Source organism: Littorina saxatilis, linkage group LG8 (assembly GCF_037325665.1).
Source record: "Littorina saxatilis isolate snail1 linkage group LG8, US_GU_Lsax_2.0, whole genome shotgun sequence".
NCBI lineage: Eukaryota > Metazoa > Mollusca > Gastropoda > Littorinimorpha > Littorinidae > Littorina > Littorina saxatilis.
In genome coordinates, this window is record NC_090252.1 from 58,489,794 (window position 1) to 58,515,267 (window position 25,474).

The 25,474-nt window shown below is 40.4% G+C and overlaps 1 protein-coding gene across 1 annotated transcript in view; it reads left to right on the forward strand.

Annotated features, from left to right (window-relative positions):
- Nucleotides 1-936: 936 nt before the first annotated feature.
- LOC138973957 (uncharacterized) overlaps nt 937-25,474 on the forward strand; it is a 40,409-nt gene continuing 15,871 nt past the window's right edge. The window contains exons 1-4 of the mRNA XM_070346655.1: nt 937-957; nt 2,083-2,304; nt 14,767-15,000; nt 18,026-18,109. Of these exons, the coding sequence (XP_070202756.1) occupies nt 2,247-2,304; nt 14,767-15,000; nt 18,026-18,109 (376 nt within the window). The 5' untranslated portion in view covers nt 937-957; nt 2,083-2,246. The remainder of the gene's footprint in view (nt 958-2,082; nt 2,305-14,766; nt 15,001-18,025; nt 18,110-25,474) is intronic.

Below are 25,474 nucleotides of genomic sequence, written 5' to 3' on the forward strand. Positions count from 1 at the left end.
AAGCCAGTAGTATAGTAATAGGAAATACATATGTAACAATGTGTATGGCTGTGACACACTGGGTAGGCCAGTAGTATAGTGATAGGAAATACATATGTAACAATGTGTATGGCTGTGACACACTGGGTAAGCCAGTAGTATAGTGATAGGAAATACATATGTAACAATATGTATGGCTGTGATACACTGGGTAAGCCAGTAGTATAGTGATAGGAAATACATATGTAACAATGTGTATGGCTGTGACACACTGGGTAAGCCAGTAGTATAGTGATATGAAATACATATGCAACAATGTGTATGGCTGTGACACACTGGGTAAGCCAGTAGTATAGTGATAGGAAATACATATGTAACAATGTGTATGGCTGTGACACACTGGGTAAACCAGTAGTATAGTGATAGGAAATACATATGTAACAATGTGTATGGCTGTGACACACTGGGTAAGCCAGTAGTATCGTGATAGGAAATACATATGTAACAATGTGTATGGCTGTGACACACTGGGTAAGCCAGTAGTATAGTGATAGGAAATACATATGTAACAATGTGTATGGCTGTGACACACTGGGTAGGCCAGTAGTATAGTGATAGGAAATACATATGTAACAATGTGTATGACTGTGACACACTGGGTAAGCCAGTAGTATAGTGATATGAAATACATATGTAACAATCTGTATGGCTGTGACACACTGTGTAAGCCAGTAGTATAGTAATAAGAAATACATATGTAACAATCTGTATGGCTGTGACACACTGTGTAAGCCAGTAGTATAGTGATAGGAAATACATATGTAACAATGTGTATGGCTGTGACACACTGCGTAAGCCAGTTGTATAGTAATAGGAAATACATATGTAACAATATGTATGGCTGTGACACACTGGGTAAGCCAGTAGTATAGTGATAGAAATACATATGTAACAATGTGTATGGCTGTGACACACTGGGTAATCAAGAAGTATAGTGATAACAAATACATCTGTAACAGTCTTCATGGTTGTGACACACTGGGATCAGCGGATGCATGCGGATATGAAGATTAACATGTTATCGATTTGTGTTTTGAGGCATCTGTTTTCGATTTATTACAGCATCGTATTTGTCAATATTGTTCGATTTTACAATGTTTTTCAAATGTGTATTGTTTAGGTACTCGTCGCTGTGCTAGCAGTGTACAGCCTCCAACAGTGCACTGACCTGATACTACTGTTCGCGGTCGTACATTGCTAGCTCAGCGACGCGTACCTAAAAAAATATACATTGCTCTTTTCATCAGCTGATGACACAAGCACACTTGCATATTGGGACACTGTTGTTGATGCGTTTCAGTTATACCACATCACACTACCTGATCAAAATATGGCCTTTATTGCTTCCAGTCTCTTGTAATATCCACCTTGTTTGAAAAAATCCCAAAATCAAACAACATTAACAATACGACGCCTTAACAAATAACACGCTGAACCTCCAAAATCAGATCGATAACATATTAAGCCTCGTGCAATCATGAATCCGCAGAGCCCAAAACACCTTCGCTGGCTTCGATAATTACGACGCAGTAATAAATTGTTTGAAAGATAACACCTTTCGAGCTCAAAACCTGGTTGACTACCGGACTTCAGAATACTGCCGTGCCACACAGCGATTTTTTGTGACGTTCTACTTCCCCCGGCGTGTATACTAGTTGTCTAAAGCACCATGAAACATGTTAGTGAGCATGTTGAGCAACACAAACCCCCATTAGAATGCAAATCGAGTTCGAAGCATGCCTTTTTTACACACCTGTGTGGAAAAGCATGTAGATGAATATTTTTGACAGAGGCAAGTGTTTGTATTGACTGACACTGGGTACCGACGCTTCAAAAGTAGGTCACACGGTATGTTCTCGACAGTCTCCAGACACTCGGTGAAAACATTTATACAGATCAATAGATGAATTTTTGTTACAGGGATATAATTTAAAACAATCGATCACATAATGTCCTGTATTAATTTGTATATCAATACAGAGTTTACTGAATTGTTTCAGCACTGTGAAATGCACCACTGACGAATTCCTTGTAATGTTTAAGCACCTTGGAATGTGGCGATAAAGAAGGAAGCTTCGCAGAGCTCACGTGCATTTGGTAGAGCAGCCTATGCCATTGACGGGGAGGTCAAACCCGGACATTATTCTAAATGCACCGGCACAGACGCTGCTGTGGACGGAAGATCTGACCGCTGGTGGCAAGTGAACATGCTGTCTTCATACAAAGTCTTCAAAGTGCACGTCCACAACCGCGCCGGCTCCCTTGGTCAGTAATACACTCAGCGTCAGAAGAAACCTAAAAAAAATGATCGTCAGAAGAAATCTTATGAATAATTAAACAAGTCGCGTTTAGTCAAAACTTGACTAAATGTAAACAAATAACGTTGGGGTAGTCTCGGTTGCTTTTAAAACTCGAACTTTGACACATTTGCTTCTGTTTGAATGATGGTCAAGTGCTTTACTGGTATGGTTGGAAATAGCGTATTTACGTGACGTTTTCGGAGGCTTAAATTAGATCAATTTCTTAATTCGCATGGACAAATTTCCGGGAGCATGCGGTCGATTTCAACCAAAAAATGACACAATGCCGTTGGTTGACTCTCGTCAAATTGTGGGGTCACAGCAGAGTCATATTCATAAAACCTCAAAGTTGAGGTTTTCTGCAATAATTCAAGAGCAAAAGACTCACAATTTCACAAAAATTGTAGTTGCTGACAATGAACAGACAATACCTAAATGTAGCTGGTTGTTGTCAAATTTCAAAGTCACAGCATGGACAAGTTTTAGTCAGTCACCCAAAGACCATTGGGGTTGTAACCACACTTTTTTGACAGATTTTAACAATATAATTTTAAATCTAGAGTCCTGAGGCTATTCGTCATACCGTTTTTGAGAAAAAAAAATATGGTTTTGTGTGCGTATTGTCCTTCTTTGTGCTTACTATTCCCGTTTAGAGTGTTTGGCTCAATAAGCGGACATAGAAGTTGAACCGCTTGTCTAACATTCTTTAAAGGCATATCATTGGAAAGGTAAGGTAATCATACGGATTTTGACGTCAATTAAAATGACGTCACATCGTTCTTGTGAATGTACTGATGACGTATTTTTGTTTCTTCAAAATATCGTTATCAGCAAAGTCGCTGCTTTGGGTGTTTCATTTAAATCTTTTGAAAATATGCAAGACATGATATACAACTATACATTTTTAATTGGAAGTAAGTAAAACATGTTATAGTGCATCCTAGTAGGGAAAGGGCTCCTAATATGGACCACTTTTTGTTTCATGCTAATAACTATCTTGTTTTCTTGCGAATAAGTTTCATTTTTGACTCACATGCGAAGCAAAAGTGAGTCTATGTACTCACCCGAGTCGTCCGTCCGGAAAACTTTAACGTTGGATATTTCTTGGACACTATTCAGTCTATCAGTACCAAATTTGGCAAGATGGTGTATGATGACAAGGCCCCCAAAAACATACATAGCATCTTGACCTTGCTTCAAGGTCAAGGTCGCAGGGGCCATAAATGTTGCCTAAAAAACAGCTATTTTTCACATTTTCTCTGAAGTTTTTGAGATTCAATACCTCACCTATATATGATATATAGGGCAAAGTAAGCCCCATCTTTTGATACCAGTTTGGTTTACCTTGCTTCAAGGTCAAGGTCACAGGAGCTCTTCAAAGTTGGATTGTATACATATTTTGAAGTGACCTTGACCCTGAACTATGGAAGATAACTGTTTCAAACTTAAAAATTATGTGGGGCACGTGTTATGTTTTCATCATGAGACACATTTGGTCACATATGATCAAGGTCAAGGTCACTTTGACCCTTATGAAATGTGACCAAAATAAGGTAGTGAACCACTAAAAGTAAAAGTGACCATATCTCATGGTAGAAAGAGCCAATAAGCACCATTGTACTTCCTATGTCTTGAATTAACAGCTTTGTGTTGCATGACCTTGGATGACCTTGACCTTGGGTCAAGGTCACATGTATTTTGGTAGGAAAAATGTGTAAAGAATGTGAGTCGTATGGGCTTTGCCCTTCTTGTTTGTTTGGTAGTTGTTCTCTCTTTCGTAAATCTGGAAGACTAGTTAGAGATAATTAGCTTTTACAGTCATTCACTAAAAATCAAATACAGTGTGGCAGATTTGATTGAGACCGGGGGCTGCCAGGGGATTGTGCAGGATGTTTCTTATTTACTCGTGATGTTGTTTGTCTGACCTCGCGTTGTGTTTTGTTTTGAGTGTAAGAATGTTTCCCGTTTCCCTCTCTTATCCCCGATGCAGTAGCATCTAGTATTCAGCTCTCATACGGCCAACGGCCTCTCTCTTGCGAACGAATGTAGCCCACACCGTGGTTGTACAGTTTAAAACATCATTTTTATTCTACAAGTGCATGGAATCAAAACATCGTCACTTTCACGCAGACTCGTTTCCTTTCTTCCCTCGTCACTTCATAACTATCTCTGTCGTGTCTCAGTACTGTCGCTGACTGTCGTTTAAACAAGGGGGGCGATTATCAGGTTCCCGATTGACAAGGAACTTATTCAGACTTAAAGTCTTTATAACAGAACTCCCGCTTGACAAGGAGCTATTCAGTGCATGAAATACTATCACTATCAGATTCCCGATTGGCAAGGAATTTATACAAACGTTATAACAGAACTCCCGATTGACAAGGAGCTATTTAGTGTATACTGCAAGGTTCCTAGTTCACAAAGAATGATTAACAACAGATCTAAGCAATAAATCCTTACGGTTAGAAATGAAGGCCGGCTTCCGATTAACGAAAAAGTCGGCTAAGGTTTACTTTTCCCGGTTAACAAGGAATTTGGTTATAATTAAAAGACTCCCGATTAACAAAGAGTCAGGTTAATCCAAAACATTATATAGACCTCAATTCTTTGGACTATTTCGCATAATCATGCGCTACAGTGAACTCTGACCCTGAATCACTAACTTCCGGCAAATAATCCGGTTCTTCCTCGATTTATACCACTCTATTTTCCGCTAACCGTCGTTAAACAACCATGTCCGTAAGTGACTATTATCCAAAAGAAACTTATCATTTTATCGAACAACTCCCGCACATCGATACTAACAGATTAGCAGCTGGTCGTCTGCAACAAAGTCACGTCTGCTTGAAGCGTCAGTGCTAAGCTGTTCTAAAAGCTAGCATCGTGCGTCGTAAATTACGTCACCTAAAAGATGGCGTCAAGTGCATGCGTACCAATGAAGTCACTCAAACACGCGCACGCGTACCGAACATTATTACGTGGGCTGTAAGGCTATTCCCTCACAACAGAAACATTCAAAATTGGTCCATATATGGACCAGTGTTAAGACCATCGAGAACCACTGTAAAAAGCCCCGTTTACTTCAAAATGACATGATGCAACTTGCAACTTACTATGTAAGTCAGACTAATTGAAATATGCTTTAGATTTACAGGTTTGGGTTCGACGAGAACTTTATTTGAAACACAAGAGAAAACTTTAAAAAAAAATCAAAAACAGAGAGATTTTATTGAAATTATCAACTTTCGCGTAAAGAAGACTGCTTGATATTTTGAAATCTCGAGGGCAATTTATGTCATTTTCGGCAAGCTTCTTAATGAATGACTGACACCGTCCTTTATTTTTTTATTTTCTTCTATGTGTTGAAGGTAGTCCATATTAGGGGACACAGATATACTTCGAGTTTTTGCTATAATTTTTTGTTTGTGACAGAAACTTGGGGCCAACACTGCTAAAGTGTTGCGAATAAAGCCTTAGCCTATAATGCAATTTGTGTGTGTTTATAGCTTTGTATTTGGAGAAAAATGAGTCCATTTTAAGAGTCAAATTTAGAGTGAACGAAGCTAAAAGTGTAAACACAAACAAAAGGGAGAACACAAAATAACGGTTTTGTGCGTTGTGCGTCCGCAGCTTTTTCGACATGTGCAAGTTATCAAGAGAGGATACATGCAGCGAATGAAACTGTTGTGCGCGCTCTAGCACCGGTAGTTTGTTAGAACGAAAGGTGGTCCATATTAGGAGCCAGTCCATATCAGGAGCCCTTTCCCTATAATTTGCACGTGTACGTGTGACGTCACACACATACACACCTTCTTAATTTTGACTGCACTGGTGCTTTGGAAGGTCTGCAAAACGTTAATCTCGGGAAATCAATATTTCTGTAATGGTTATGTCGACATTTCATGAAACAAAACTAATGTTTGGATTGTGAGTTATTAGGGGAAAATTCTTTGGGACGAATACAATTATCCCTCATTATTCCCCCCTCAGATTCTTTACCTCTGAAACTTGGAGAACTAGTTATTTTTCGATAATGACCCAGCAACCAAACAAATAACGAGCCAGTAACAGCCTGAATCCTCGATAGTGCAATGGGTTGAGAAGCTGTTCTGTTTCGGTATTACTTTTGCTACTGAAAAGTTTCGAACGCTCTATACGTACCATCTCTAGAGCAAACAATACAAACATACCGCATTTAAATTAACAGCTACAGGCCTGAACACATTAATCTCAATATGAAATCCATGAGTTCGGTTGTTTTCTGAATCTAGATCTGCCGTGCACAAACGTTCATCACAAGCAAATTCCCAAGGCAATTAACTCACACTTTGTCTGGCGCACTTGCGCTCGGAAGCGAGAGGTTGCGAGTTCGACCCTGGGTCAGGGCGTTAGCAATTTTCTCCCCCCTTTCCTAACCTAGGTGGTGGGTTCAAGTGCTAGTCTTTCGGATGAGACGAAAAACCGAGGTCACTTCGTGTACACTACATTGGGGTGTGCACGTTAAAGATCCCACGATTGACAAAAGGGTCTTTCCTGGCAAAATTGCATAGGCATAATTAAAAATGTCCACCAAATACCCGTGTGACTTGGAATAAAGGCCGTGAAAGGTGAATGCTCGCCCTAATAGGCTTGAGCTTTGCTGGCCGATGTGAATGCGTGATATATTGTGTAAAAAGTTCCATATCACACGGCATTAATAGGTAACATGCGCCTTGAGTCGCCTTGTGTGGTGAGATATGTGCGCGATATAAATTCTCGTTAAAAAAAAAAAAAAATAAATAGCGACAAGAGTAGTTCCCCTTCTTTTCACTCAGTTTCTTCGACAACACTGACTGTAATCCGACGGTCAGTTTTCAACAATATTTCATTTGATAAACAAATCACACGCGACCAAATGCACAAATTTCATTAATTTAAACAACATAAAGCGGTTTCATACACTATTTTCCCCAGAAAACTGAACTTCATACAGTAATTAACGTTGGAACACGGGTGCAAACGTTCGTCTGCTAGTCCCATTTGACGAAAGAACATTATCCTAAGCGATACCAAAACATAAACAGAACGCACAATATCTGCCTTTACCGCCACAGCAGAATAACAGCATATCTGTGTACTTGATTTTAGTCCAAAACAGGGAAACTGACAAGAAATGTTAACAGAATGGAATGATTTGCACGGAACTATACAACCGCGCATTAATCGATCGCCTGCGCAGGTTGACTGGTTGAGTGATTCGGATTCGATCAAACTTTCGCACAAAAACTCCTGTTTTCTTTGAATAACTGAAGAAAGGAGGAATAAAGAGTTTGAACCCACAACTCAAAAGTGATCGATTTATTGATCAATTCTCAAACCAAGTATCGCTTGTTGTATGCAAACCATTCAAGCCAAAACACTGTATCTTGAGATACGGGGTTCTGGCAGGCATTACTGCGGTAAGAATCATAGAACGTACCCTGCCAGAACCCTGTATCTTGAGATACGGGGTTCTGGCTGGCATCACTGCGGTAAGAAGCTTAGAACGTTCCCTGCCAGAACCCTGTATCTTCGGATACGGGGTTCTGGCAGGGACATTTCTGACTGCAACTAACTTGCTGTGGTCAGCCCAAACCACGTATTTCGACATACGTGGTTCTTGCGGGACAAAATCAGACACAGAATCAGCAGAACTTGTGAACCAGAAAGGAGTATCGGGAGATGTGTCTTTTCGGTGCATGATTTGTTATGCAGAAGCGGGAACTTTTGGGGATTTTGACATGACGGAAAGAGTGCCAAAACGTCTTATCTACATATACCGGGTTCTGGCAGGAAACTTCTGTAGATTTTGTCATGTCAGAGAGTGTGCTAAAACGTCGTATCTGAAGATAGGGGGTTCTGGCAAGACTATTCTGTGGATTTTGTCATTTAGGGAAGAGTGCCAAAACATTGTTTCTGAACGTGGTTCCGGCAGGTTTACTCTGGGGATTTTATCCACAAATGTGACTTGGCAAAACGAAGTATCTCAGAAATGTTGTAAAACATCACGATTAACAAATGCTGGCTTCGAATTCTGCATTTCCTTCTCCTGGATTATGTTCTTCACAAACTATAAAACAAATTAAAAAAATGTTCTTCACAAACTGGTTTTGCCCTTGCCTTAATTTTAAAGCTCTGTCTTGCTTTTTCGATTGTTAGTGCTGTTTCAAACTAAGTCTCTCTTGAAAAGTTTTCACAAAACGAGATACGGGGTTCTGGCAGGGAACCCTCGATATAAAATCCATGAGTTCGGTTGTTTTCTGAATCTAGATCTGCCGTGCACATACGTTCAACACAAGCAAATTCCCAAGGCAAGTAACTATCATACTTTGTCTAGTGACAAGACTAGTTCCCCTTTCAAATTTCTTTTCACTCAGTTTCTTCGACACGAGACTGCAATCAGACGGTCAGTTTTCAACAGTATTTCATTTGTTTAGAATACAACCTATTATATCTATATATTTTTGGATTCAGGAAATAGAAAAGAATAAGATGAAATCATTTTTGGATCGATTTCTTAAATTTTAATCGTAAGACTAATTAATACATTTTCGTTAATTGTGATCACATTTTAAGATTAAACATGACATATGTATGTATTTTTAGATTCAGAATTTGATGAAGAACACGATGCAATCAATTTTAAATATGTTTGCGCAAATTTGGTGTTAATGACAACTTTAATTAACAAACTCATGAATTAGCTGAAATGCAATACCAAAGTCCGGGCTTTGTCGAAGATTACTTGGCCAACATTTCAACCAATTTGGTTGAAAAATGAGAGCGTGACAGTGCCGCCTCAACTTTCACGAAAATCCGGATATGACGTCATCAAAGACATTTATCAACAAACTGAGAAAAAAAGGTCTGGAGATACCATACTCAGGATCTCTCATGTCATGTTTCATGAAGATCGGTCCAGTAGTTTTTTTTTTCTGAATCGCTCTATCAATATGAGGCTTATATCGCGCGTATTCCGTGGGTACAGTTCCAAGCGCAGAGATTTATTATTATTTTTTTTATTTTTTTTATTTTATGCAATTTATATCGTGGTGTGTGTGTGTGTGTGTGTGTGTGTGTGTGTGTGTGTGTGTGTGCGTGTGTGTGAGTGTGTATGTGTGTGGGTATGTGTGTACACTACATTGGGGTGTGCACGTTAAAGATCCCACGATTGACAAAAGGGTCTTTCCTGGCAAAATTGTATAGGCATAGATAAAAAATGTCCACCAAAATACCCCTGTAACTGGGAATAATAGGCCGTGAAAAGAAGGATATGCGCCGAAATAGCTGCGATCTGCTGGCCGATGTAAATGCGTGATGCATTGTGAGATGGAATTTGTTTTACCCAATACATCACGCATTCACATCGGCCAGCAGATACATGTCTTTGATGACGTCATATCCGGCTTTTCGTAAAAGTTGAGGCGGCACTGTCACGCTCCGCAGGAAATTAAGCGATGGCCTGAAGGAGAATGGAAACAAGTCGCGTAAGGCGAAAATTATACAACATTTAGTCAAGTAGCTGTCGAACTCACAGAATGAAACTGAACGCATATACTCGTAGCATCGTCACTCCACCCCCCGTGGCAAAGGCAGTGCCAGTGGAATTGACAAGAAGAGCGGGGTAGTACTTGCGCTGAGAAGGATAGCACGCTTTTCTAAACCTCTCTTCGTTTTAACTTTCTGAGCGCGCGCGTTTTTAATCCAAACATATCATATCTATATGTTTTTGGAATCAGGAACCGACAAGTGTTTTTAAATTGATTTCGAAAATTTAATTTTGATCATAATTTTTTGACTCACATGCGAAGCAAAAGTGAGTCTATGTACTCACCCTAGTCGTCCGTCCGTCCGGAAAACTTTAACGTTGGATATTTCTTGGACACTATTCAGTCTATCAGTACCAAATTTGGCAAGATGGTGTATGATGACAAGGCCCCCAAAAACATACATAGCATCTTGACCTTGCTTCAAGGTCAAGGTCGCAGGGGCCATAAATGTTGCCTAAAAACAGCTATTTTTCACATTTTTCCCATTTTCTCTGAAGTTTTTGAGATTCAATACCTCACCTATATATGATATATAGGGCAAAGTAAGCCCCATCTTTTGATACCAGTTTGGTTTACCTTGCTTCAAGGTCAAGGTCACAGGAGCTCTTCAAAGTTGGATTGTATACATATTTTGAAGTGACCTTGACCCTGAACTATGGAAGATAACTGTTTCAAACTTAAAAATTATGTGGGGCACATGTTATGCTTTCATCATGAGACACATTTGGTCACATATGATCAAGGTCAAGGTCACTTTGACCCTTATGAAATGTGACCAAAATAAGGTAGTGAACCACTAAAAGTGACCATATCTCATGGTAGAAAGAGCCAATAAGCACCATTGTACTTCCTATGTCTTGAATTAACAGCTTTGTGTTGCATGACCTTGGATGACCTTGACCTTGGGTCAAGGTCACATGTATTTTGGTAGGAAAAATGTGTAAAGCATGTGAGTCGTATGGGCTTTGCCCTTCTTGTATATTTTTAATTTTCAGAGCTTGTTTAATGTTTTTAATCCAAATATAACATATTTATATGTTTTTGGAATCAGAACATGATAAAGAATAAGATGAACGTAAATTTGGATCGTTTTATACATTTTTTTGGTTTTTTTACAATTTTCAGATTTTTAATGACCAAAGTCATTTAATTAGTTTTTAAGCCACCAAGCTGAAATGCAATACCGAAGTCCGGGCTTCGTCGAAGATTACTTGACGAAAATTTCAACCAATGTGGTTGAAAAATGAGGGCGTGACAGTGCCGCCTCAATTTTCACGAAAAGCCGGATATGACGTCATCAAAGACATTTATAAAAAAAAATGAAAAAAACGTATGGGGATTTCATACTCAGGAACTCTAATGTCAAATTTCATAAAAATCGGTCAAGTAGTTTAGTCTGAATCGCTCTACACACACACACAGACACACACACACAGACACACACACACACACACACACACACATATACACACACACACACACACACACACACACACACACACACACACACACACACACACACACACACACACACACACACACGCACGCACACACGTACGCACATACACCACGACCCTCGTCTCGATTCCCCCCCTCTACGTTAAAACATTTAGTCAAAACTTGACTAAATGTAAAAACATTGTCAGCACCCAGTGTATGTGTAGGAAGGCATATGCAGTTTTTTTCCTGCTGAATGTTGCCAGGGTGCACAAACTGAGAAAGCATTCCCGATTTTCCACAATTTTCTACTTCTTTAGAGTCTTTTGCACAACATGATTTATAACTGCCGGTGTACGTCTAATTCATGATGCCTACTTGACAGCTGGGTCAAAAGTTACGTTCGAGAAAATACTCGTTGAACTAAGTTCCAAACAACTCCAAGAGCAGACATGTAACATGTGGGATTTTGCAAGCGGAAATGACGTATATCTAATGTCATTCAAGGGTATCGTGACTGGTTTTGAACTGAAGCTGGGCTCCGAATGGAAATAAACACTTCCTCCAGCTGCGCGACCCATTGATAACAACAGTTGGAACTGGTAGGAAGATGAACAGGTCTTGCGAACTGGCTACACACTGTTACGGTTCAAGTTTAAGTTCAAAGTAAACACTCAACTGAGGTTGCAGGTAATGGCGGACTTGACTTTCTTCATAACCAAATATCAATCTTCTGACAAAAATACGCAAATGCTATGTTAAACCGGAAACTACGTAAACCGGATAAGGAAGCGCATCAAAACCAAAATGGCAGCCAACATGAAATCCGAAAGGTCAAGCAAACAAGTCGTGAATACCACTGAAAAAATATCCTTAACTTTTTGTGCTCAGTGTATGTCTCTTTTGACTGCTTAGAAAAGCAAAGGACGGAACTGACATTTTCTCAAAGCCAAATTGGATGTTGCAATGGTGTAAAAAATATGTTTATTTCTTTATTAGGCAAGGGCGGATCTGGGGGGGGGGGGGGTTACACGGGTTACGTAACCCCCCCCCCCCCCCCACCCCACCCCCCCAAAAAAGAGGTAATTTATTGGCTCAGGATGCACCAGATAGCTCTGTTTTGCTTCTTTGGATAAAAAAAATTCCAGGGGGGCATGCCCATGGACCCCCCTAGAGGCTTAGGCGCCTTCGGCGCCGTCAACTTGTATCTTCGCAGTCATTTTGTAACCCCCCCCTCCAAAGTGAATTGATCCGCCCTTGTTAGGAATTTCGCAGAAATGTATTTTAAACTACTAGGGATTAACGTCGCCTGTATTTAGGCCCTTAGCTCCCACGGCTGTCGCTACGCTGAGTGAATCAGCAAGTTCACGTGCGCGTGTCGCTGTGAACACAGGCCTGTGCCCACTGCGTCAGTTCGCTGCCAAACTCACGCGAGTGCGCACACACACAATTCTAAAAATTAAATCGGGGATTGGGGGTCTTACAAGGGAGATAGTCTTCTATCGGGGATGGAGGGTCGTACAAGGGAGAGTCTTCTATCGGGGATTGGGGGTCTAACAAGGGATATAGTCTTCTATCGGGGATTGGGGGTCTTACAAGGGAGAGAGTCTTCTATCGGGGATTGGGGGTCTTACAAGGGAGATAGTCTTTTATCGGGGATTGGGTGTCTAACAAGGGAGAGAGTCTTCTATCGGGGATTGGGTGTCTAACAAGGGAGATAGTCTTCTATCGGGGATGGGGGTCTAACAAGGGAGATAGTCTTCTACAGGGATTGGGGGTCTAACAAGGGAGAGAGTCTTTTATCGGGTATTGGGGGTCTAACAAGGGAGAGAGTCTTCTATCGGGGATCGGGCGTCTAACAAGGGAGATAGTCTTCTATCGGGGATGGAGGGTCTTACAAGGGAGATAGTCTTCTATCGGGGATTGGGGGTCTAACAGGGGAGATAGTCTTCTATCGGGGATTGGGGGTCTAACAAGGGAGATAGTCTTCTATCGGGGATTGGGGGTCTAACAAGGGAGATAGTCTTCTATCGGGGATTTGGGGTCTAACAAGGGAGATAGTCTTCTATCGGGGATTGGGGGTATTACAAGGGAGATAGTCTTCTATCGGGGATTGGGTGTCTAACAAGGGAGATAGTCTTCTATCGGGGATTGGGGGTCTAACAAGGGAGATAGTCTTCTATCGGGGATTGGGGGTCTAACAAGGGAGATAGTCTTCTATCGGGGATGGAGGGTCCTACAAGGGAGAGAGTCTTCTAAAGGGGCTAGGAATGCGACATGCAAAAATGAGTCCTATAAGCGCTTGCTGTTCTTGTTTCGGCCAGGCCAGCCCAGTGTCAATCCTGTCAACTTGGATGCAACCGTGTTGATTTATGATGACTTTTGTGTTATTTTGTTCTCTTTTTTTGTCTCTCAAAATGTGGATGGTGTTGATTATGAGGTTAGTGGTGGAGGTGAGAAAGGAGGGGGGGGGGGGGCGGAGTAAGTGTGTTTTGGGAATATTCTTATGATTGAAACACTAAAGGAAAGTATATGTACAGTCGCATTAGGATTAAGTTTGGGGAAATTTCTAGGAAAGCAACGTTCTCTTGGACATTATTTGTTTAGGGTAGTATAGGGCAAATACGTTTGATTCGTATACAGTGGAACCCTCCTTTTAAGATCAAAAAGTCTGAGAAAATCAGGTGTGAAAAAGGAGGGAGTCATACACTGGGAGTACTTTTACAGAGGTTAAAGCTGTGGTCTATTTATGACTATCCGGGGCTACGAGGTTGAAAAGATAGGGATGAAAATCATGTACAGAATTCTGTACAGCAAACGCTACCCAAAACCCCATCTATACGGCGTGTATGACCTTGAGAGCTTCAGTCAACGCTTGAATTTTGCAGTGACAACATCCGGTTTTCTCTCTCAGAGCTGAGTATACTTGTCAAGAAGGATCGAGCAAAAAAAATAAACGACTTGGCAGGGATTCGAAATCAAGGCCTCGGGGCCTCGAAACGTCGGGGCCGATGTCTTAACCGCTAGGCTACTCCACCAGTGTTGTCAAAGACAGAAAAAATAATAATTTTATATCATTCTACGCTGGAATTACCATTCTTGCGTTGCAAAAACGTAAATATTGCCATTCAAATTTGCCTTTATTTGCAAACATGTTTCACGGAATCGCAGTACATGTTTTTACACCCTCATGCTACACGACATTCGCGCCATGCAAATAGCTGCGATATCTCTATTTACAACATGCAAGAAAAATGACAAGAATAGTAATTGAATCTCGCCAAAGCTCTGTGCAGTTGAAAACAGACATCAAAGAAAAAGTTATACATGTATTCATTTCTGAACAGTGGACGGATAGAGATATAAATCATGCTGCTTCAAGAATAACATAAAATGAATTCATATCAATGTTTTTTCCTCAGGCAATCTACTTAAACACTTCGATGTGTTCGTGGAGAACGTGGGTATGCTCACGAATCCAAGCCCAACGAAGAAGTGCGCAGAACACCGCAACAAAACTATGTTGAGCGGTACGAGTGTTGTCTTGGGCTGTGACCCAAGCATGCTGAACGAGGGTCAGTTCGTCATCCTGGTCGCCCCACATCCATACCATCTCCAACTCTGCGAGGTGCGCGTTATAGGACACAGCGTCGTAGGTGAGGCTTTGTAACTCCCAACACGCATACAACCCTTACACTGGTGCAATTCTGTAATCACGAAAAACGGTCATATAAGTTTTCGCATCCATGGGAGGATATCGGAACCGACCTAACAGACATGAGCCAATATGTTGACCAAGTTTTTTTCAGCCGAGACCAGCTGTCCTGCAGCAGGTCACTCAGAATTGTAGTAACTGTGTAGAAAATGTGTATCAACACGCTGGAAAGCAGGCGTTAGATGGACGTTACAGGAATCAACTGAAGCTAACAGTCTGAGCGGATATATTCGTACCTAGTCAGATAGAACCATATGTACCTGGGAGACAATGAGTTAACAATTCACAAGGACATCGGCACAGTCATATTTAAAAGTGGACAAACAGAAACTTAGTCTGCGTTGTATTCTTTATCATTTCCTGAATCCAAAAATGTTTAATGTTTGCTCTGAAAATATACTTAACATTAAATACAATTTATTGTATGTCCGCATACTTCACATAGCCCATTGCGACACATCTCGGTCTTTGTGTTTCGGCTAGCCACGTTTACCAGTCTTAGTCATAAGTATTCCCGAGGTTTTAGTGTTGATAGGATAGTTAAGTATCATGCTGACAGATTGAGGACATATGTTTTGATATCGCTTCACGCTGCTTGCTCCTTTTTACATCAAGTCAAGTTTTGACTAAATGTGTTAACATAGAGGGGGAATCGAGACGAGGGTCGTGGTGACTGGTGTATGTGTGTGTGTGTGTGTGTGTGTGTGTGTGTGTGTGTGTGTGTGTGTGTGTGTGTGTGTGTGTGTGTGTGTGTGTGTGTGTGTGTGTAGAGCGATTCTCAGTACGATTTTTGACTCACATGCGAAGCAAAAGTGAGTCTATGTACTCACCCGGGTCGTCCGTCCGGCCGGCCGGCCGGAAAACTTTAACGTTGGATATTTCTTGGACACTATTCAATCTATCAGTACCAAATTTGACAAGATGGTGTATGATGACAAGGCCCCAAAAAACATACATAGCATCTTGACCTTGCTTCAAGGTCAAGGTCGCAGGGGCCATCAATGTTGTCTAAAAGACAGCTATTTTTTACATTTTCCCCATTTTCTCTGAAGTTTTTGAGATTCAATACCTCACCTATATATGATATATAGGGCAAAGTAAGCCCCATCTTTTGATACCAGTTTGGTTTACCTTGCTTCAAGGTCAAGGTCACAGGAGCTCTTCAAAGTTGAATTGTATACATATTTTGGAGTGACCTTGACCCTGAACTATGGAAGATAAGTGTTTCAAACTTAAAAATTATGTGGGGCACATGTTATGCTTTCATCATGAGACACATTTGGTCACATATGATCAAGGTCAAGGTCACTTTGACCCTTATGAAATGTGACCAACATAAGGTAGTGAACCACTAAAAGTGATCATATCTAATGGTAGAAAGAGCCAATAAGCGCCATTGTACTTCCTATGTCTTGAATTAACAGCTTTGTGTTGCATGACCTTGACCTGGGTCAAGGTCAAGATCACATGTATTTTGGTAGGAAAAATGTGTAAAGCAGTTCTTAGTGTATGTCATTGTTAGGTTTAGTTATTTGACCTTGACCCTTCTTGTTATAAAATTTCACATGAGAGTTCCTGGGCATGATATCCTTAGAAGTGATTTTCAATTTTTGAATAAATAGCTTTGATGACGTCATATCCGGCTTTTTGTAAAAGATGAGGCGGCACTGTCACACCCTCACTTTCCAATTAAATTGATTGAAATTTTGGCCAAGCAATATTCGACGAAGGCCGGACTTTGGTATTGCATTTCAGCTTGGAGGCTTAAACATTGATTAATGACTTTGGTCATTAACAATCTGAAAATTGTAATTACAATTATTGGCTCACGTAAGTGTAGCCTATGCGATCGTAACTTTGTCTGTGCGTGTGTGCGTGTGTATGTCTGTGATAGAAACTTTAACATTTGACTAAACACCGAAATACTCATTTTACCTGGTTATTATTCAAGCAACAGCTTCAAAGTATTGAAGCAATGATCAACATTTCGTGGGCATGTATGTAGTTAAAGTGTGTATTCAAAGAAAACGGGTGGTTGTGTTTTTTTGATTATTTTTTTTTTTTTGGGGGGGGGGGTAAAAACAGGTGACTGGTTTGTGTCGTGTGTGGTATGTAGACCAGGTCAGGGGTCAAGGTTAGGTCAGATCGCGTGAAGGATTGTGGTATAGATACAGTTATCACCGCGCTGCAGTTCGCCGATTCGGAGAAGACGATTTCACATTGTTCGGTTTCGTAGCTCCAGAAAAATAGATAACGAAGATACCAATGGAGATTTCCTACATATCTGCACAGCGTGTTTCCAGTGTCTACGCGAGGAAGCGCTGTCGAAAGCGCAGTGTCGATCTGGCCATCTGGCATTCGTGTCCCCGTAAGTAGGCCAGTACAGACAGACAGATCTAGATCTAGTGTCTCGCACTCTTGCACCGTGACACCTATACTTACTGTGTGTGTGGATGTGTGACGGCGTGATTGAGTTTGTGTTACTGTTTGTCGATTTCTTACGTGAGCCTTGAAGGCTTCGCCTCTTGGTTTTTTTATAAAACGATCTAAAATTACGTTCAACTTATTTTTCATCATTTTCTGATTCCAAAAACATATAAATATGTTATATTCGAATTAAAAACAAGCTCGCAAAATAAAAAAATATAAAAATTATGATTAAAATTAAAATTCCGAAATAGATTTAAAAACAATTTCATCTTATTCCTTGGCGGTTCCTGATTCCAAAAACATATAGATATGATATGTGTGGATTAAAAACACGCGCAGAAAGTTAAAACGAAGAGAGGTGCAGAAAAGCGTGCTGTGCAGTACCGTTTTGCACGAGCGGCGGAAAAAATGCAGTGCGTTCAGTTTCATTCTGTGAGTCCCACAGCTTGACCAAATGTAGTAATTTCGCCTTACGCGACTTGTTCTTTATTTTGCAGAACATTGATTTAATGATGAAATTACATGTTGTCTACCAGTATTTGAAGCTGGAGCCAGCTGCTTGGATCGAAACGAGATCAAACGGTGTAATCTGGAACACAGCTGTGAACATGACATATGCAGTGAGTACAGATGTATCGTACACACACACACACACACACACACACACACACACACGTACACACACACACACACACACACACACATACACACACACACATACATACACACACACACACACACACACACACATATGGCTGTTTGAATCAACAATGATTGTCTCACTTACCGAATGTTACTAGTTTCAGAAGTATTGTTAGAAAACAAACAATACGAGTTGCTGCGAATTTCTAGTCGTGTTATTTACTGATCTAAGCAACAAAAAGAACTGTGTCAGGGTCTCCTGCCAGTCCTTAATGTCAAGCTTAAGGCGAGACCGGGCAGGCAAAATGAGTTATTTTTGGTCTCATATACCTTTTTGGGGTTGTTGCATTTTTCACACCTTTGAACATCCTGGAATGCATTCAATAATCTGCTTTTGTCATTTTAGACATGTATTCATGTAAATAAAACCATTTTCAAACCGATGTTTTGTTGTTTTTGTCTGTGTTTTATCAAAAAAATCGAAAAAATGGTCTACTTTGGATACTCCGTGCTGGTAAATGTGCGCACATGACATGACCCTTCGCTGTTCAAACTGTGTGGAAATTTCCGTTCTTCAAGATGACGTCATCACCGTTGGGGAATTTCCGTTGACATAGGCACAAAGAGAGAGAATCCGTTCCAACCGAAACCCCGAAATTAATATAATTATGCAAATATATGTAGGTCAAAGGCATTTGGCGCAAGCGCAGTAGACAACTTATCAGTCCCCCGGTGTCAACAAATCCATGACTTTTTCACCGATTCAGCAGCATTTTTCAAAGTTTTGAGCTGCGGAGAACAACCCTAACATTGGAAATGTTCGGCATAGTGGCAAGAAATATCAGAGAAAGATGAACCAGCAGCAGCGAACAGTAGAACGAAGTAACAACACTCCGAAATGAACCAACATGATCGAATTGAAGCAGACGACATTCTAAGATTCTTGACTCGACGAGGTGGGTTTTGCTTCTTTCTCTTTTCGATCTTGTTTGTTTGACAACGTGATTTATTGCACATTGTTATGTTGTTGTTGTTGTTGTAAGAATGTGTTAGGGTTTGCAGGTAAATGATAAACAGTTTGTGTCTGAAGTATTTTGCGGGTTTCTTGATCCAATTTACTGACCATGCCGCCGCCGCAAACCACCCCCCCCCCCCCTCCCCTCCCTCCCTCGATCATCTCTGTGATATCGTCTTCACAACCCCTATTTTATTGTTCTTCGCTGGCCAGTCCTTGAGAGCTTACTATGGTGTAACATGTCATCATTATTCTTTGTCTGTGGTCAAACTGAGAAGCAGCATCTGAGCGATGTACGACTGACACAGTTTCTGTTTCTGGTCATTGACCGTAGGAAAATAAGTACCCTACTAGAGAGCGTTCTCTAATTCTAAAGGATTGGTTTACACCAGCATGGCTGACCAACCTATCATTGACAGCAATATTGTTGTCAAATCTTTTCCATTAACTAAGGAATAAAAAAAATAGATCCAATTTACTTCACCAAAGAAAAAAAAAGAGTTAAACTAAAGGACTGGGGATGCAACTCATGAATCAAAAGCATAAAGATCACCTGCAAACAGTGCTAGGTTTAGGAAATCTGAAAATGTATACACACACACAGAACACACACACACACACACACACACACACACACACACACAAAACAGACAACAGACAAGAAACAAGCAAATACATAGCAAGTGTGATGAAATGAATTAATTTTAAAAGAAAAATATGAAAAGAAAGGAAGAAAGAAAGAAAATAATTCAGCTAGTTTCAGTATTAGTTCCTGAGTGTATCATTGTATGTGATTGTGTGGTTACTCAAATCCCATTGTAAACTTGACATGTACATTTTGTGATAGGGACTGGTATGTATATATATGGGATAACCTTCTGTGAGGTTTAGTGTGTGACAGGGTGAGAATACTTTGATTTCTTTTGCTTTTTCGTGGCTGCTTTTATTTTCAATTATTTATCATTATATATATTAAAACATACACTTTTTTGTCATTAAGTTGTGTGTGTTTGGGTATTAATAAGTAGTGCAAATCCACATGTAATGAGTATGAGTCACTGTTAAATTAATGAATGTCTTTTGTGTGTGTGTGTGTGTGTGTGTGTTCGTCAACCGACATATGTGGGTACGAGCCGCTGAGGTGGTTGTAAGAAAACCCGTCTGGTTCAGTGGTTGGGGGCTGATTGGGATTTCTGATTTACCGGCCTAGCCAAAAAGTTGAGGTACACCCCATGTAACATGGTCATTTGCAAAATAAAGTACAAGCACTTGTTGACGTTTATATTGAGTCTTAAAATGTGCAGCTTATTACAAACAAAAACCATGGACAGTTGTATCAAATATTAAATCAGTGTTTGTGTATTTATTAGGTTGGAGCAAGGGGAGAACCAGTCCTCCTGTGGTGGCAGCGAGGAGAAAGATTGACCTGATGGAAAAGTTTGCTAAACCGGAACTACCCTCTTCCACAGCAGAAACATCAGCTTTGCCATCTTCTGACCAACCATAAGAAGATACAGATACTTTGCCATCTTCTGACCCATCACAAGCAGATATGGATACTGGTACTGTGCAACGTCACTCCGCTGACATGTGTTGGGCTTTTGTCAACATTGATCAGCTCAATCTATTGCTGAAAGGTATATATCCTGTACTGAATGCTTGTCTGATAGCAGTCTGATTATGAAAGAAGGTGATGCATCAGCCCAAGGATTTGCACAGGCCCTGCATCTGGAGTGCATATGAGTGTCCATTCAAGTCTGCAGTTGTTTATAGTCCGTACGGCAGGGCAATAACCCCTTGAAAAATACCTCGGAAAATGTTTTAATGGTTTGGGGTAGTTTAACTCCCGAAGTTTACAAATCCGCAGGATGACATCTTTAAATCCTTGGGCAAATTGAGACAAAATTAATTATAGGAAAATTAGCAAATGTTGATTTTTTTGTTTAGACACAAAAGGCATTCCATAGAAAAAAGGGCTAGAATGGCGTCATAACTTTATGACGTCGGGAAAACGTAATGAGTAATATGACGACACGTACAGTATGGCCTGTAGTGCTGTCCGTGTCCGTACTTGAGCTCCTCTTCCAAGACAAAAAACAAAGGCATTTGACGTGTTTCATTCTGCTAAATGGAAACAATTTGCACATGAGTGTGTATGGAATTACATCCAGGCTGAGAAGATGTGAAACCTGTGTTATTCGTGGACTTGCGATTAGTGCGTATGGTGTTCCAAAGCACAGGTTTCACTGTCGAAGATAAAACTTGTAAATTGATCTTACAAAATGGCGGGCGATGATCAAAGAACATCGTGAGAGACTAGTTTTCTCCGATTTGATTGTTTACCCGACGATAGAGCTATATTAGAGGGAAGCGTATGCCATCTGGTGACAGCTGTTCATTAACCAGTGTGTTCGTAGGAGTGCTTGATTTCTCTGCAGAAGATCCATGCGTGAAAATCGGTGAAGTCTTTCAGCAAATGTCGCAGTTTGTAAGCGAGTGCTACAGGTGCAAAATCTCAAACAACATATCACGTGAGAGATATGAAACCTGGCTAGCTAGAACCTCCAAGCACCAGTCCACATAAATCAAAAACTACCGCCCACATCAGCCCATTGCTGAACGTCCATCTGAAAAGGGCTGTATTGCAATTCTACGGGGATCTTCCAAATCTTGATCCAGTTGACTTCGGGTGGTTGTAGGATGGGCAGAAAACCGCCTGGAGTAGAACCTACACCAACTGAAGTCATGCTAATTTTGAAGTGTGGCTGTGGAGAAATTTACCATGTGCAACAGCATGCTGTGGTTGCGCAGTCGGTCAATGTGAGTGTGCCATCTTATGTCGATGTCTACTCCTTGGAAATTGCACAAATCCGCACTGGTCATCCATCGTAGTCATCCGCACTGGGCATGTGCAACAGTCACTTTCACCGGTCACTCGCACTGGTCATCTGGATCGGTCATCCACACTGGTCATCCTTTGCGGTCATCCGCACTGGTCATCCTTTTGTGATAATCCGCATCGGTCATCCGCACTATTCATCCTTCATGATCATCTGCACTGGTCATCTGCACTAGTCATCGTTCATGATAATCTGCACTGGTCATCCGCACTAATCATCCGCACTCGTCATCCACACTGGTCATTTTTCATGATCATCTGCACTGGACATCCGCACCGGTAATCCGCACTGGTCATCTGCACTGGTCATCCTTCATGGTCATCTGCACAGGTCATCCACACTGGTCATCCGCACTGGCAATTCTCACCGGTCACCCGTATTGGTAATTTACATGACAATTGACATCCTGCGTAATCATCGGGCGTTGTCATTTATTGGTCATCAGGCATAGTCATCCGCTACCATTTCGGCAAAAAGGATCGATGGTGGCTGCCCTCAAACTGGAAACTCACTGCATGACCATGTCATCTTGTGTGGTAAACCAGCGTGGTCATCCCGCCTGGTCATCTGGAGTGGTAAACTACACATCATGGTTGAAAACGACGTTAAACACCAAATAAAGAAAGAAAGAAACTACACATCATCCTGTGTGGTCATCGGCGAGATAAAGTGCATACTAACCAGTGTCCCTGGTTCGTCGCCATGACCTTTACGTTATGAGATAGAGGTCTTTTGTATGTGAGACATGGTACATCAGGTTTAGCCTCTTGACATGACGCCAAATACACCTCCTCGGGGCGTCACTAACTGACACAACACTGTGTATAAAAATTATGGTGTCAAAAGGGATTCCATATGACGAATCGCTTGGCGCTGTGACACCTTACAAGGCCTTTCGTCTGATGTATACATTCCTCACCTGACTAGATCTTCTTAAAAAAAGAGCACAAGATAACTTTAAGTTATTGTGGGTATTACAGCCACTTTTCCAGGATTAAGTTGTTATCTGCTTGCTCACCGACCAAGTCACTCATTGATTCTGGAACCCACCAGGATGGTAGGGCCACTTCAACGACGAGCGCTTCATAAGCTGTCTCCACCTCTAGCGGCTGTGAGCAATTTTTGGGAAGTTGCAAAACATTTCCCGATCCACTCTGTAATGATATCTGTCCCTCTGTTCATTTGTCTTCTCTATCTTCTCTTGAGCCCGCCTGTTCTTGTTACATGGCCATACAATCTCAGCTTCGTCTTCTTGACAGTGATCTTTGAAGTGATGCACGTGCTAAGTGATGGTTTTGCAGACATTGAAATATATGACCTTGAAATTGTTTGACCTTGAAAACGTGTGACCTTCAGTGTTGGTGAACGTTTTTATTCATGGCAAGTTTTAAGAAGATGTACACATTTCGTCATTTTCTCTTCAAAAATAGTATAATCCTTTATCATTTGAATGAACATTTGACATTCATATGACCTTGAAATGCGATGAAGGTCAAGCAAAGTGCAACAGTAATCAAGCCCACAACACATATAAGCTTAAACCATTAGCTGTAACTGAAAAAAATATATTGCTAAAACTAACTATATCATCCTGCTCCGTTAACCAGTTTTAACGGTCCCTCAACAGACCAGCCATTCGGGTTATAGTGTCTGCTCATCATGTAACTGTTGTTATGCATATTAACTCCCGTTTTATCTCCCGGAAAACATAAATAAATACAGTTCTGCTAGTTTATAGCATGCAGTTTTGACTATTTTGCAGTCTGGAATCCATCTTGTCCGCCATCTTGAATACATCAAAATGCCCAAGGATGACAGAGTGTCATCCGTCGGATCTGTAATCTACAGACATCACAGAGTTCAAAACAGTCAAAACATTCTCCGAGGTATTTTTTGAGGGGTTAAGGTCAAAATTGGGAAATGACGACCTGACTATTACTCTTCTCCCGGTGTTTGCAACGCTTCGGGTGGTAAAGTTGCATTTAAAATAATCCGCGTATGACCATGTTGGTACATGGAAAGGGACATTCAGCTTTACAGAAATTTGCTGCAGTGTTAGGATTGAGCACAGAAATAATGTAATTAAAATGTTGCAACTTTTGAAGGGCTTCAATTGATAGCTTTGTTCCATTTGTGTATATATAATTATGTAATGCTGTTGATTTGTGAAGCATCATTTCTATGCAATGGAATAAGAAATCAGTGCATCCGTTGGGTTTTTATGAGTCTGACAGTTTGGTTCTGATCAATATTTTCATATCAGCACAAACACAGATAATTGACTTTTTTAATGTTTTCATATGATTTTTTTTAAATTAAAAAAAATCTGATAATTTGATTATCAAATCATTTCCCCATCATAGTTAAAGTGTTATTCTGGTTAAAAAAAACCACCCCATTAATTCAAGCTCTACTGTGGTACTAGTTTACCGGGGTACTAGTGAGACTCTTTTACATGCTGTTTTCTCTACATGTAATTTGAGACAAAATGGGGTAATTAAAATGTTGTAACTTTTGAATGGCTAGATGGATTTGTTCCAATTTTGTATATGTTGTTTATGATTTGTGAAGCACCATTTCTGTGCATGGAATAAGAATACAGTGGATTCCTTGTGTTTTTATGAGTCCGACAGTTCCGTTTTGATTCATATCTGCACTAACATAGATGAGTTTTCAAATGATTTTTTAAAAAAAGTCCGGATAATTTGATCGTCAAATCATTTCCCCATCATAGTAAAGTGGTCATTCTGATAAAAACATATGAATTCAGGGTGCACTGTGCTACTTGTTTTTGTATGTACTGGTTCAAATCTTTAAAATGCTGTTTTCTCTGAATGTAATTTTCAGACAAAACGCTACAATTAAAATGTTGCAACTTTTGAAAGGCTTGATGGATTTGTTCAGTTTTTGTATATGTTGTTTATGAGTTGTACAGCATCAGTTCTGTGCATGGAATAAGAGTTCAGTGCATTGGTTGGGTTTTTATGAGTCTGACAGTTAGGATCTCATGTATTTTTCTTATCAGAACTGGACCGGTAACTGAAAATGCTAAATTAAAATAATATATTGCTTAGAAATGCTTTTCGATGCACAGAATTATTAAACACACACATATTGCTGCAAAGAAGAAAAATTGGATCAAAACATGCACTGGTTCACAAACTGCAACATTTTAAAAAAAGCACATTTTATAACGTTTTTTTCACATTTTGGTGAATAAAACCCCCCAAAATTGCTTTTCACTCAAAATTTAAAATGGTTTCCCTTAATTAGGTTATTCTGCTTGCAAAAATCAAACAAGCAGCAAGCTGTTTCCAAAATAAAAATAAAAAGTGCTTGCCTACCCTGTCTTCCCTTAAAGATGATGGTAGGGACGAGTTCGGATATACAAAAAAAGAGACACATTTTGTTTGGTGTTTTGAAGCTAG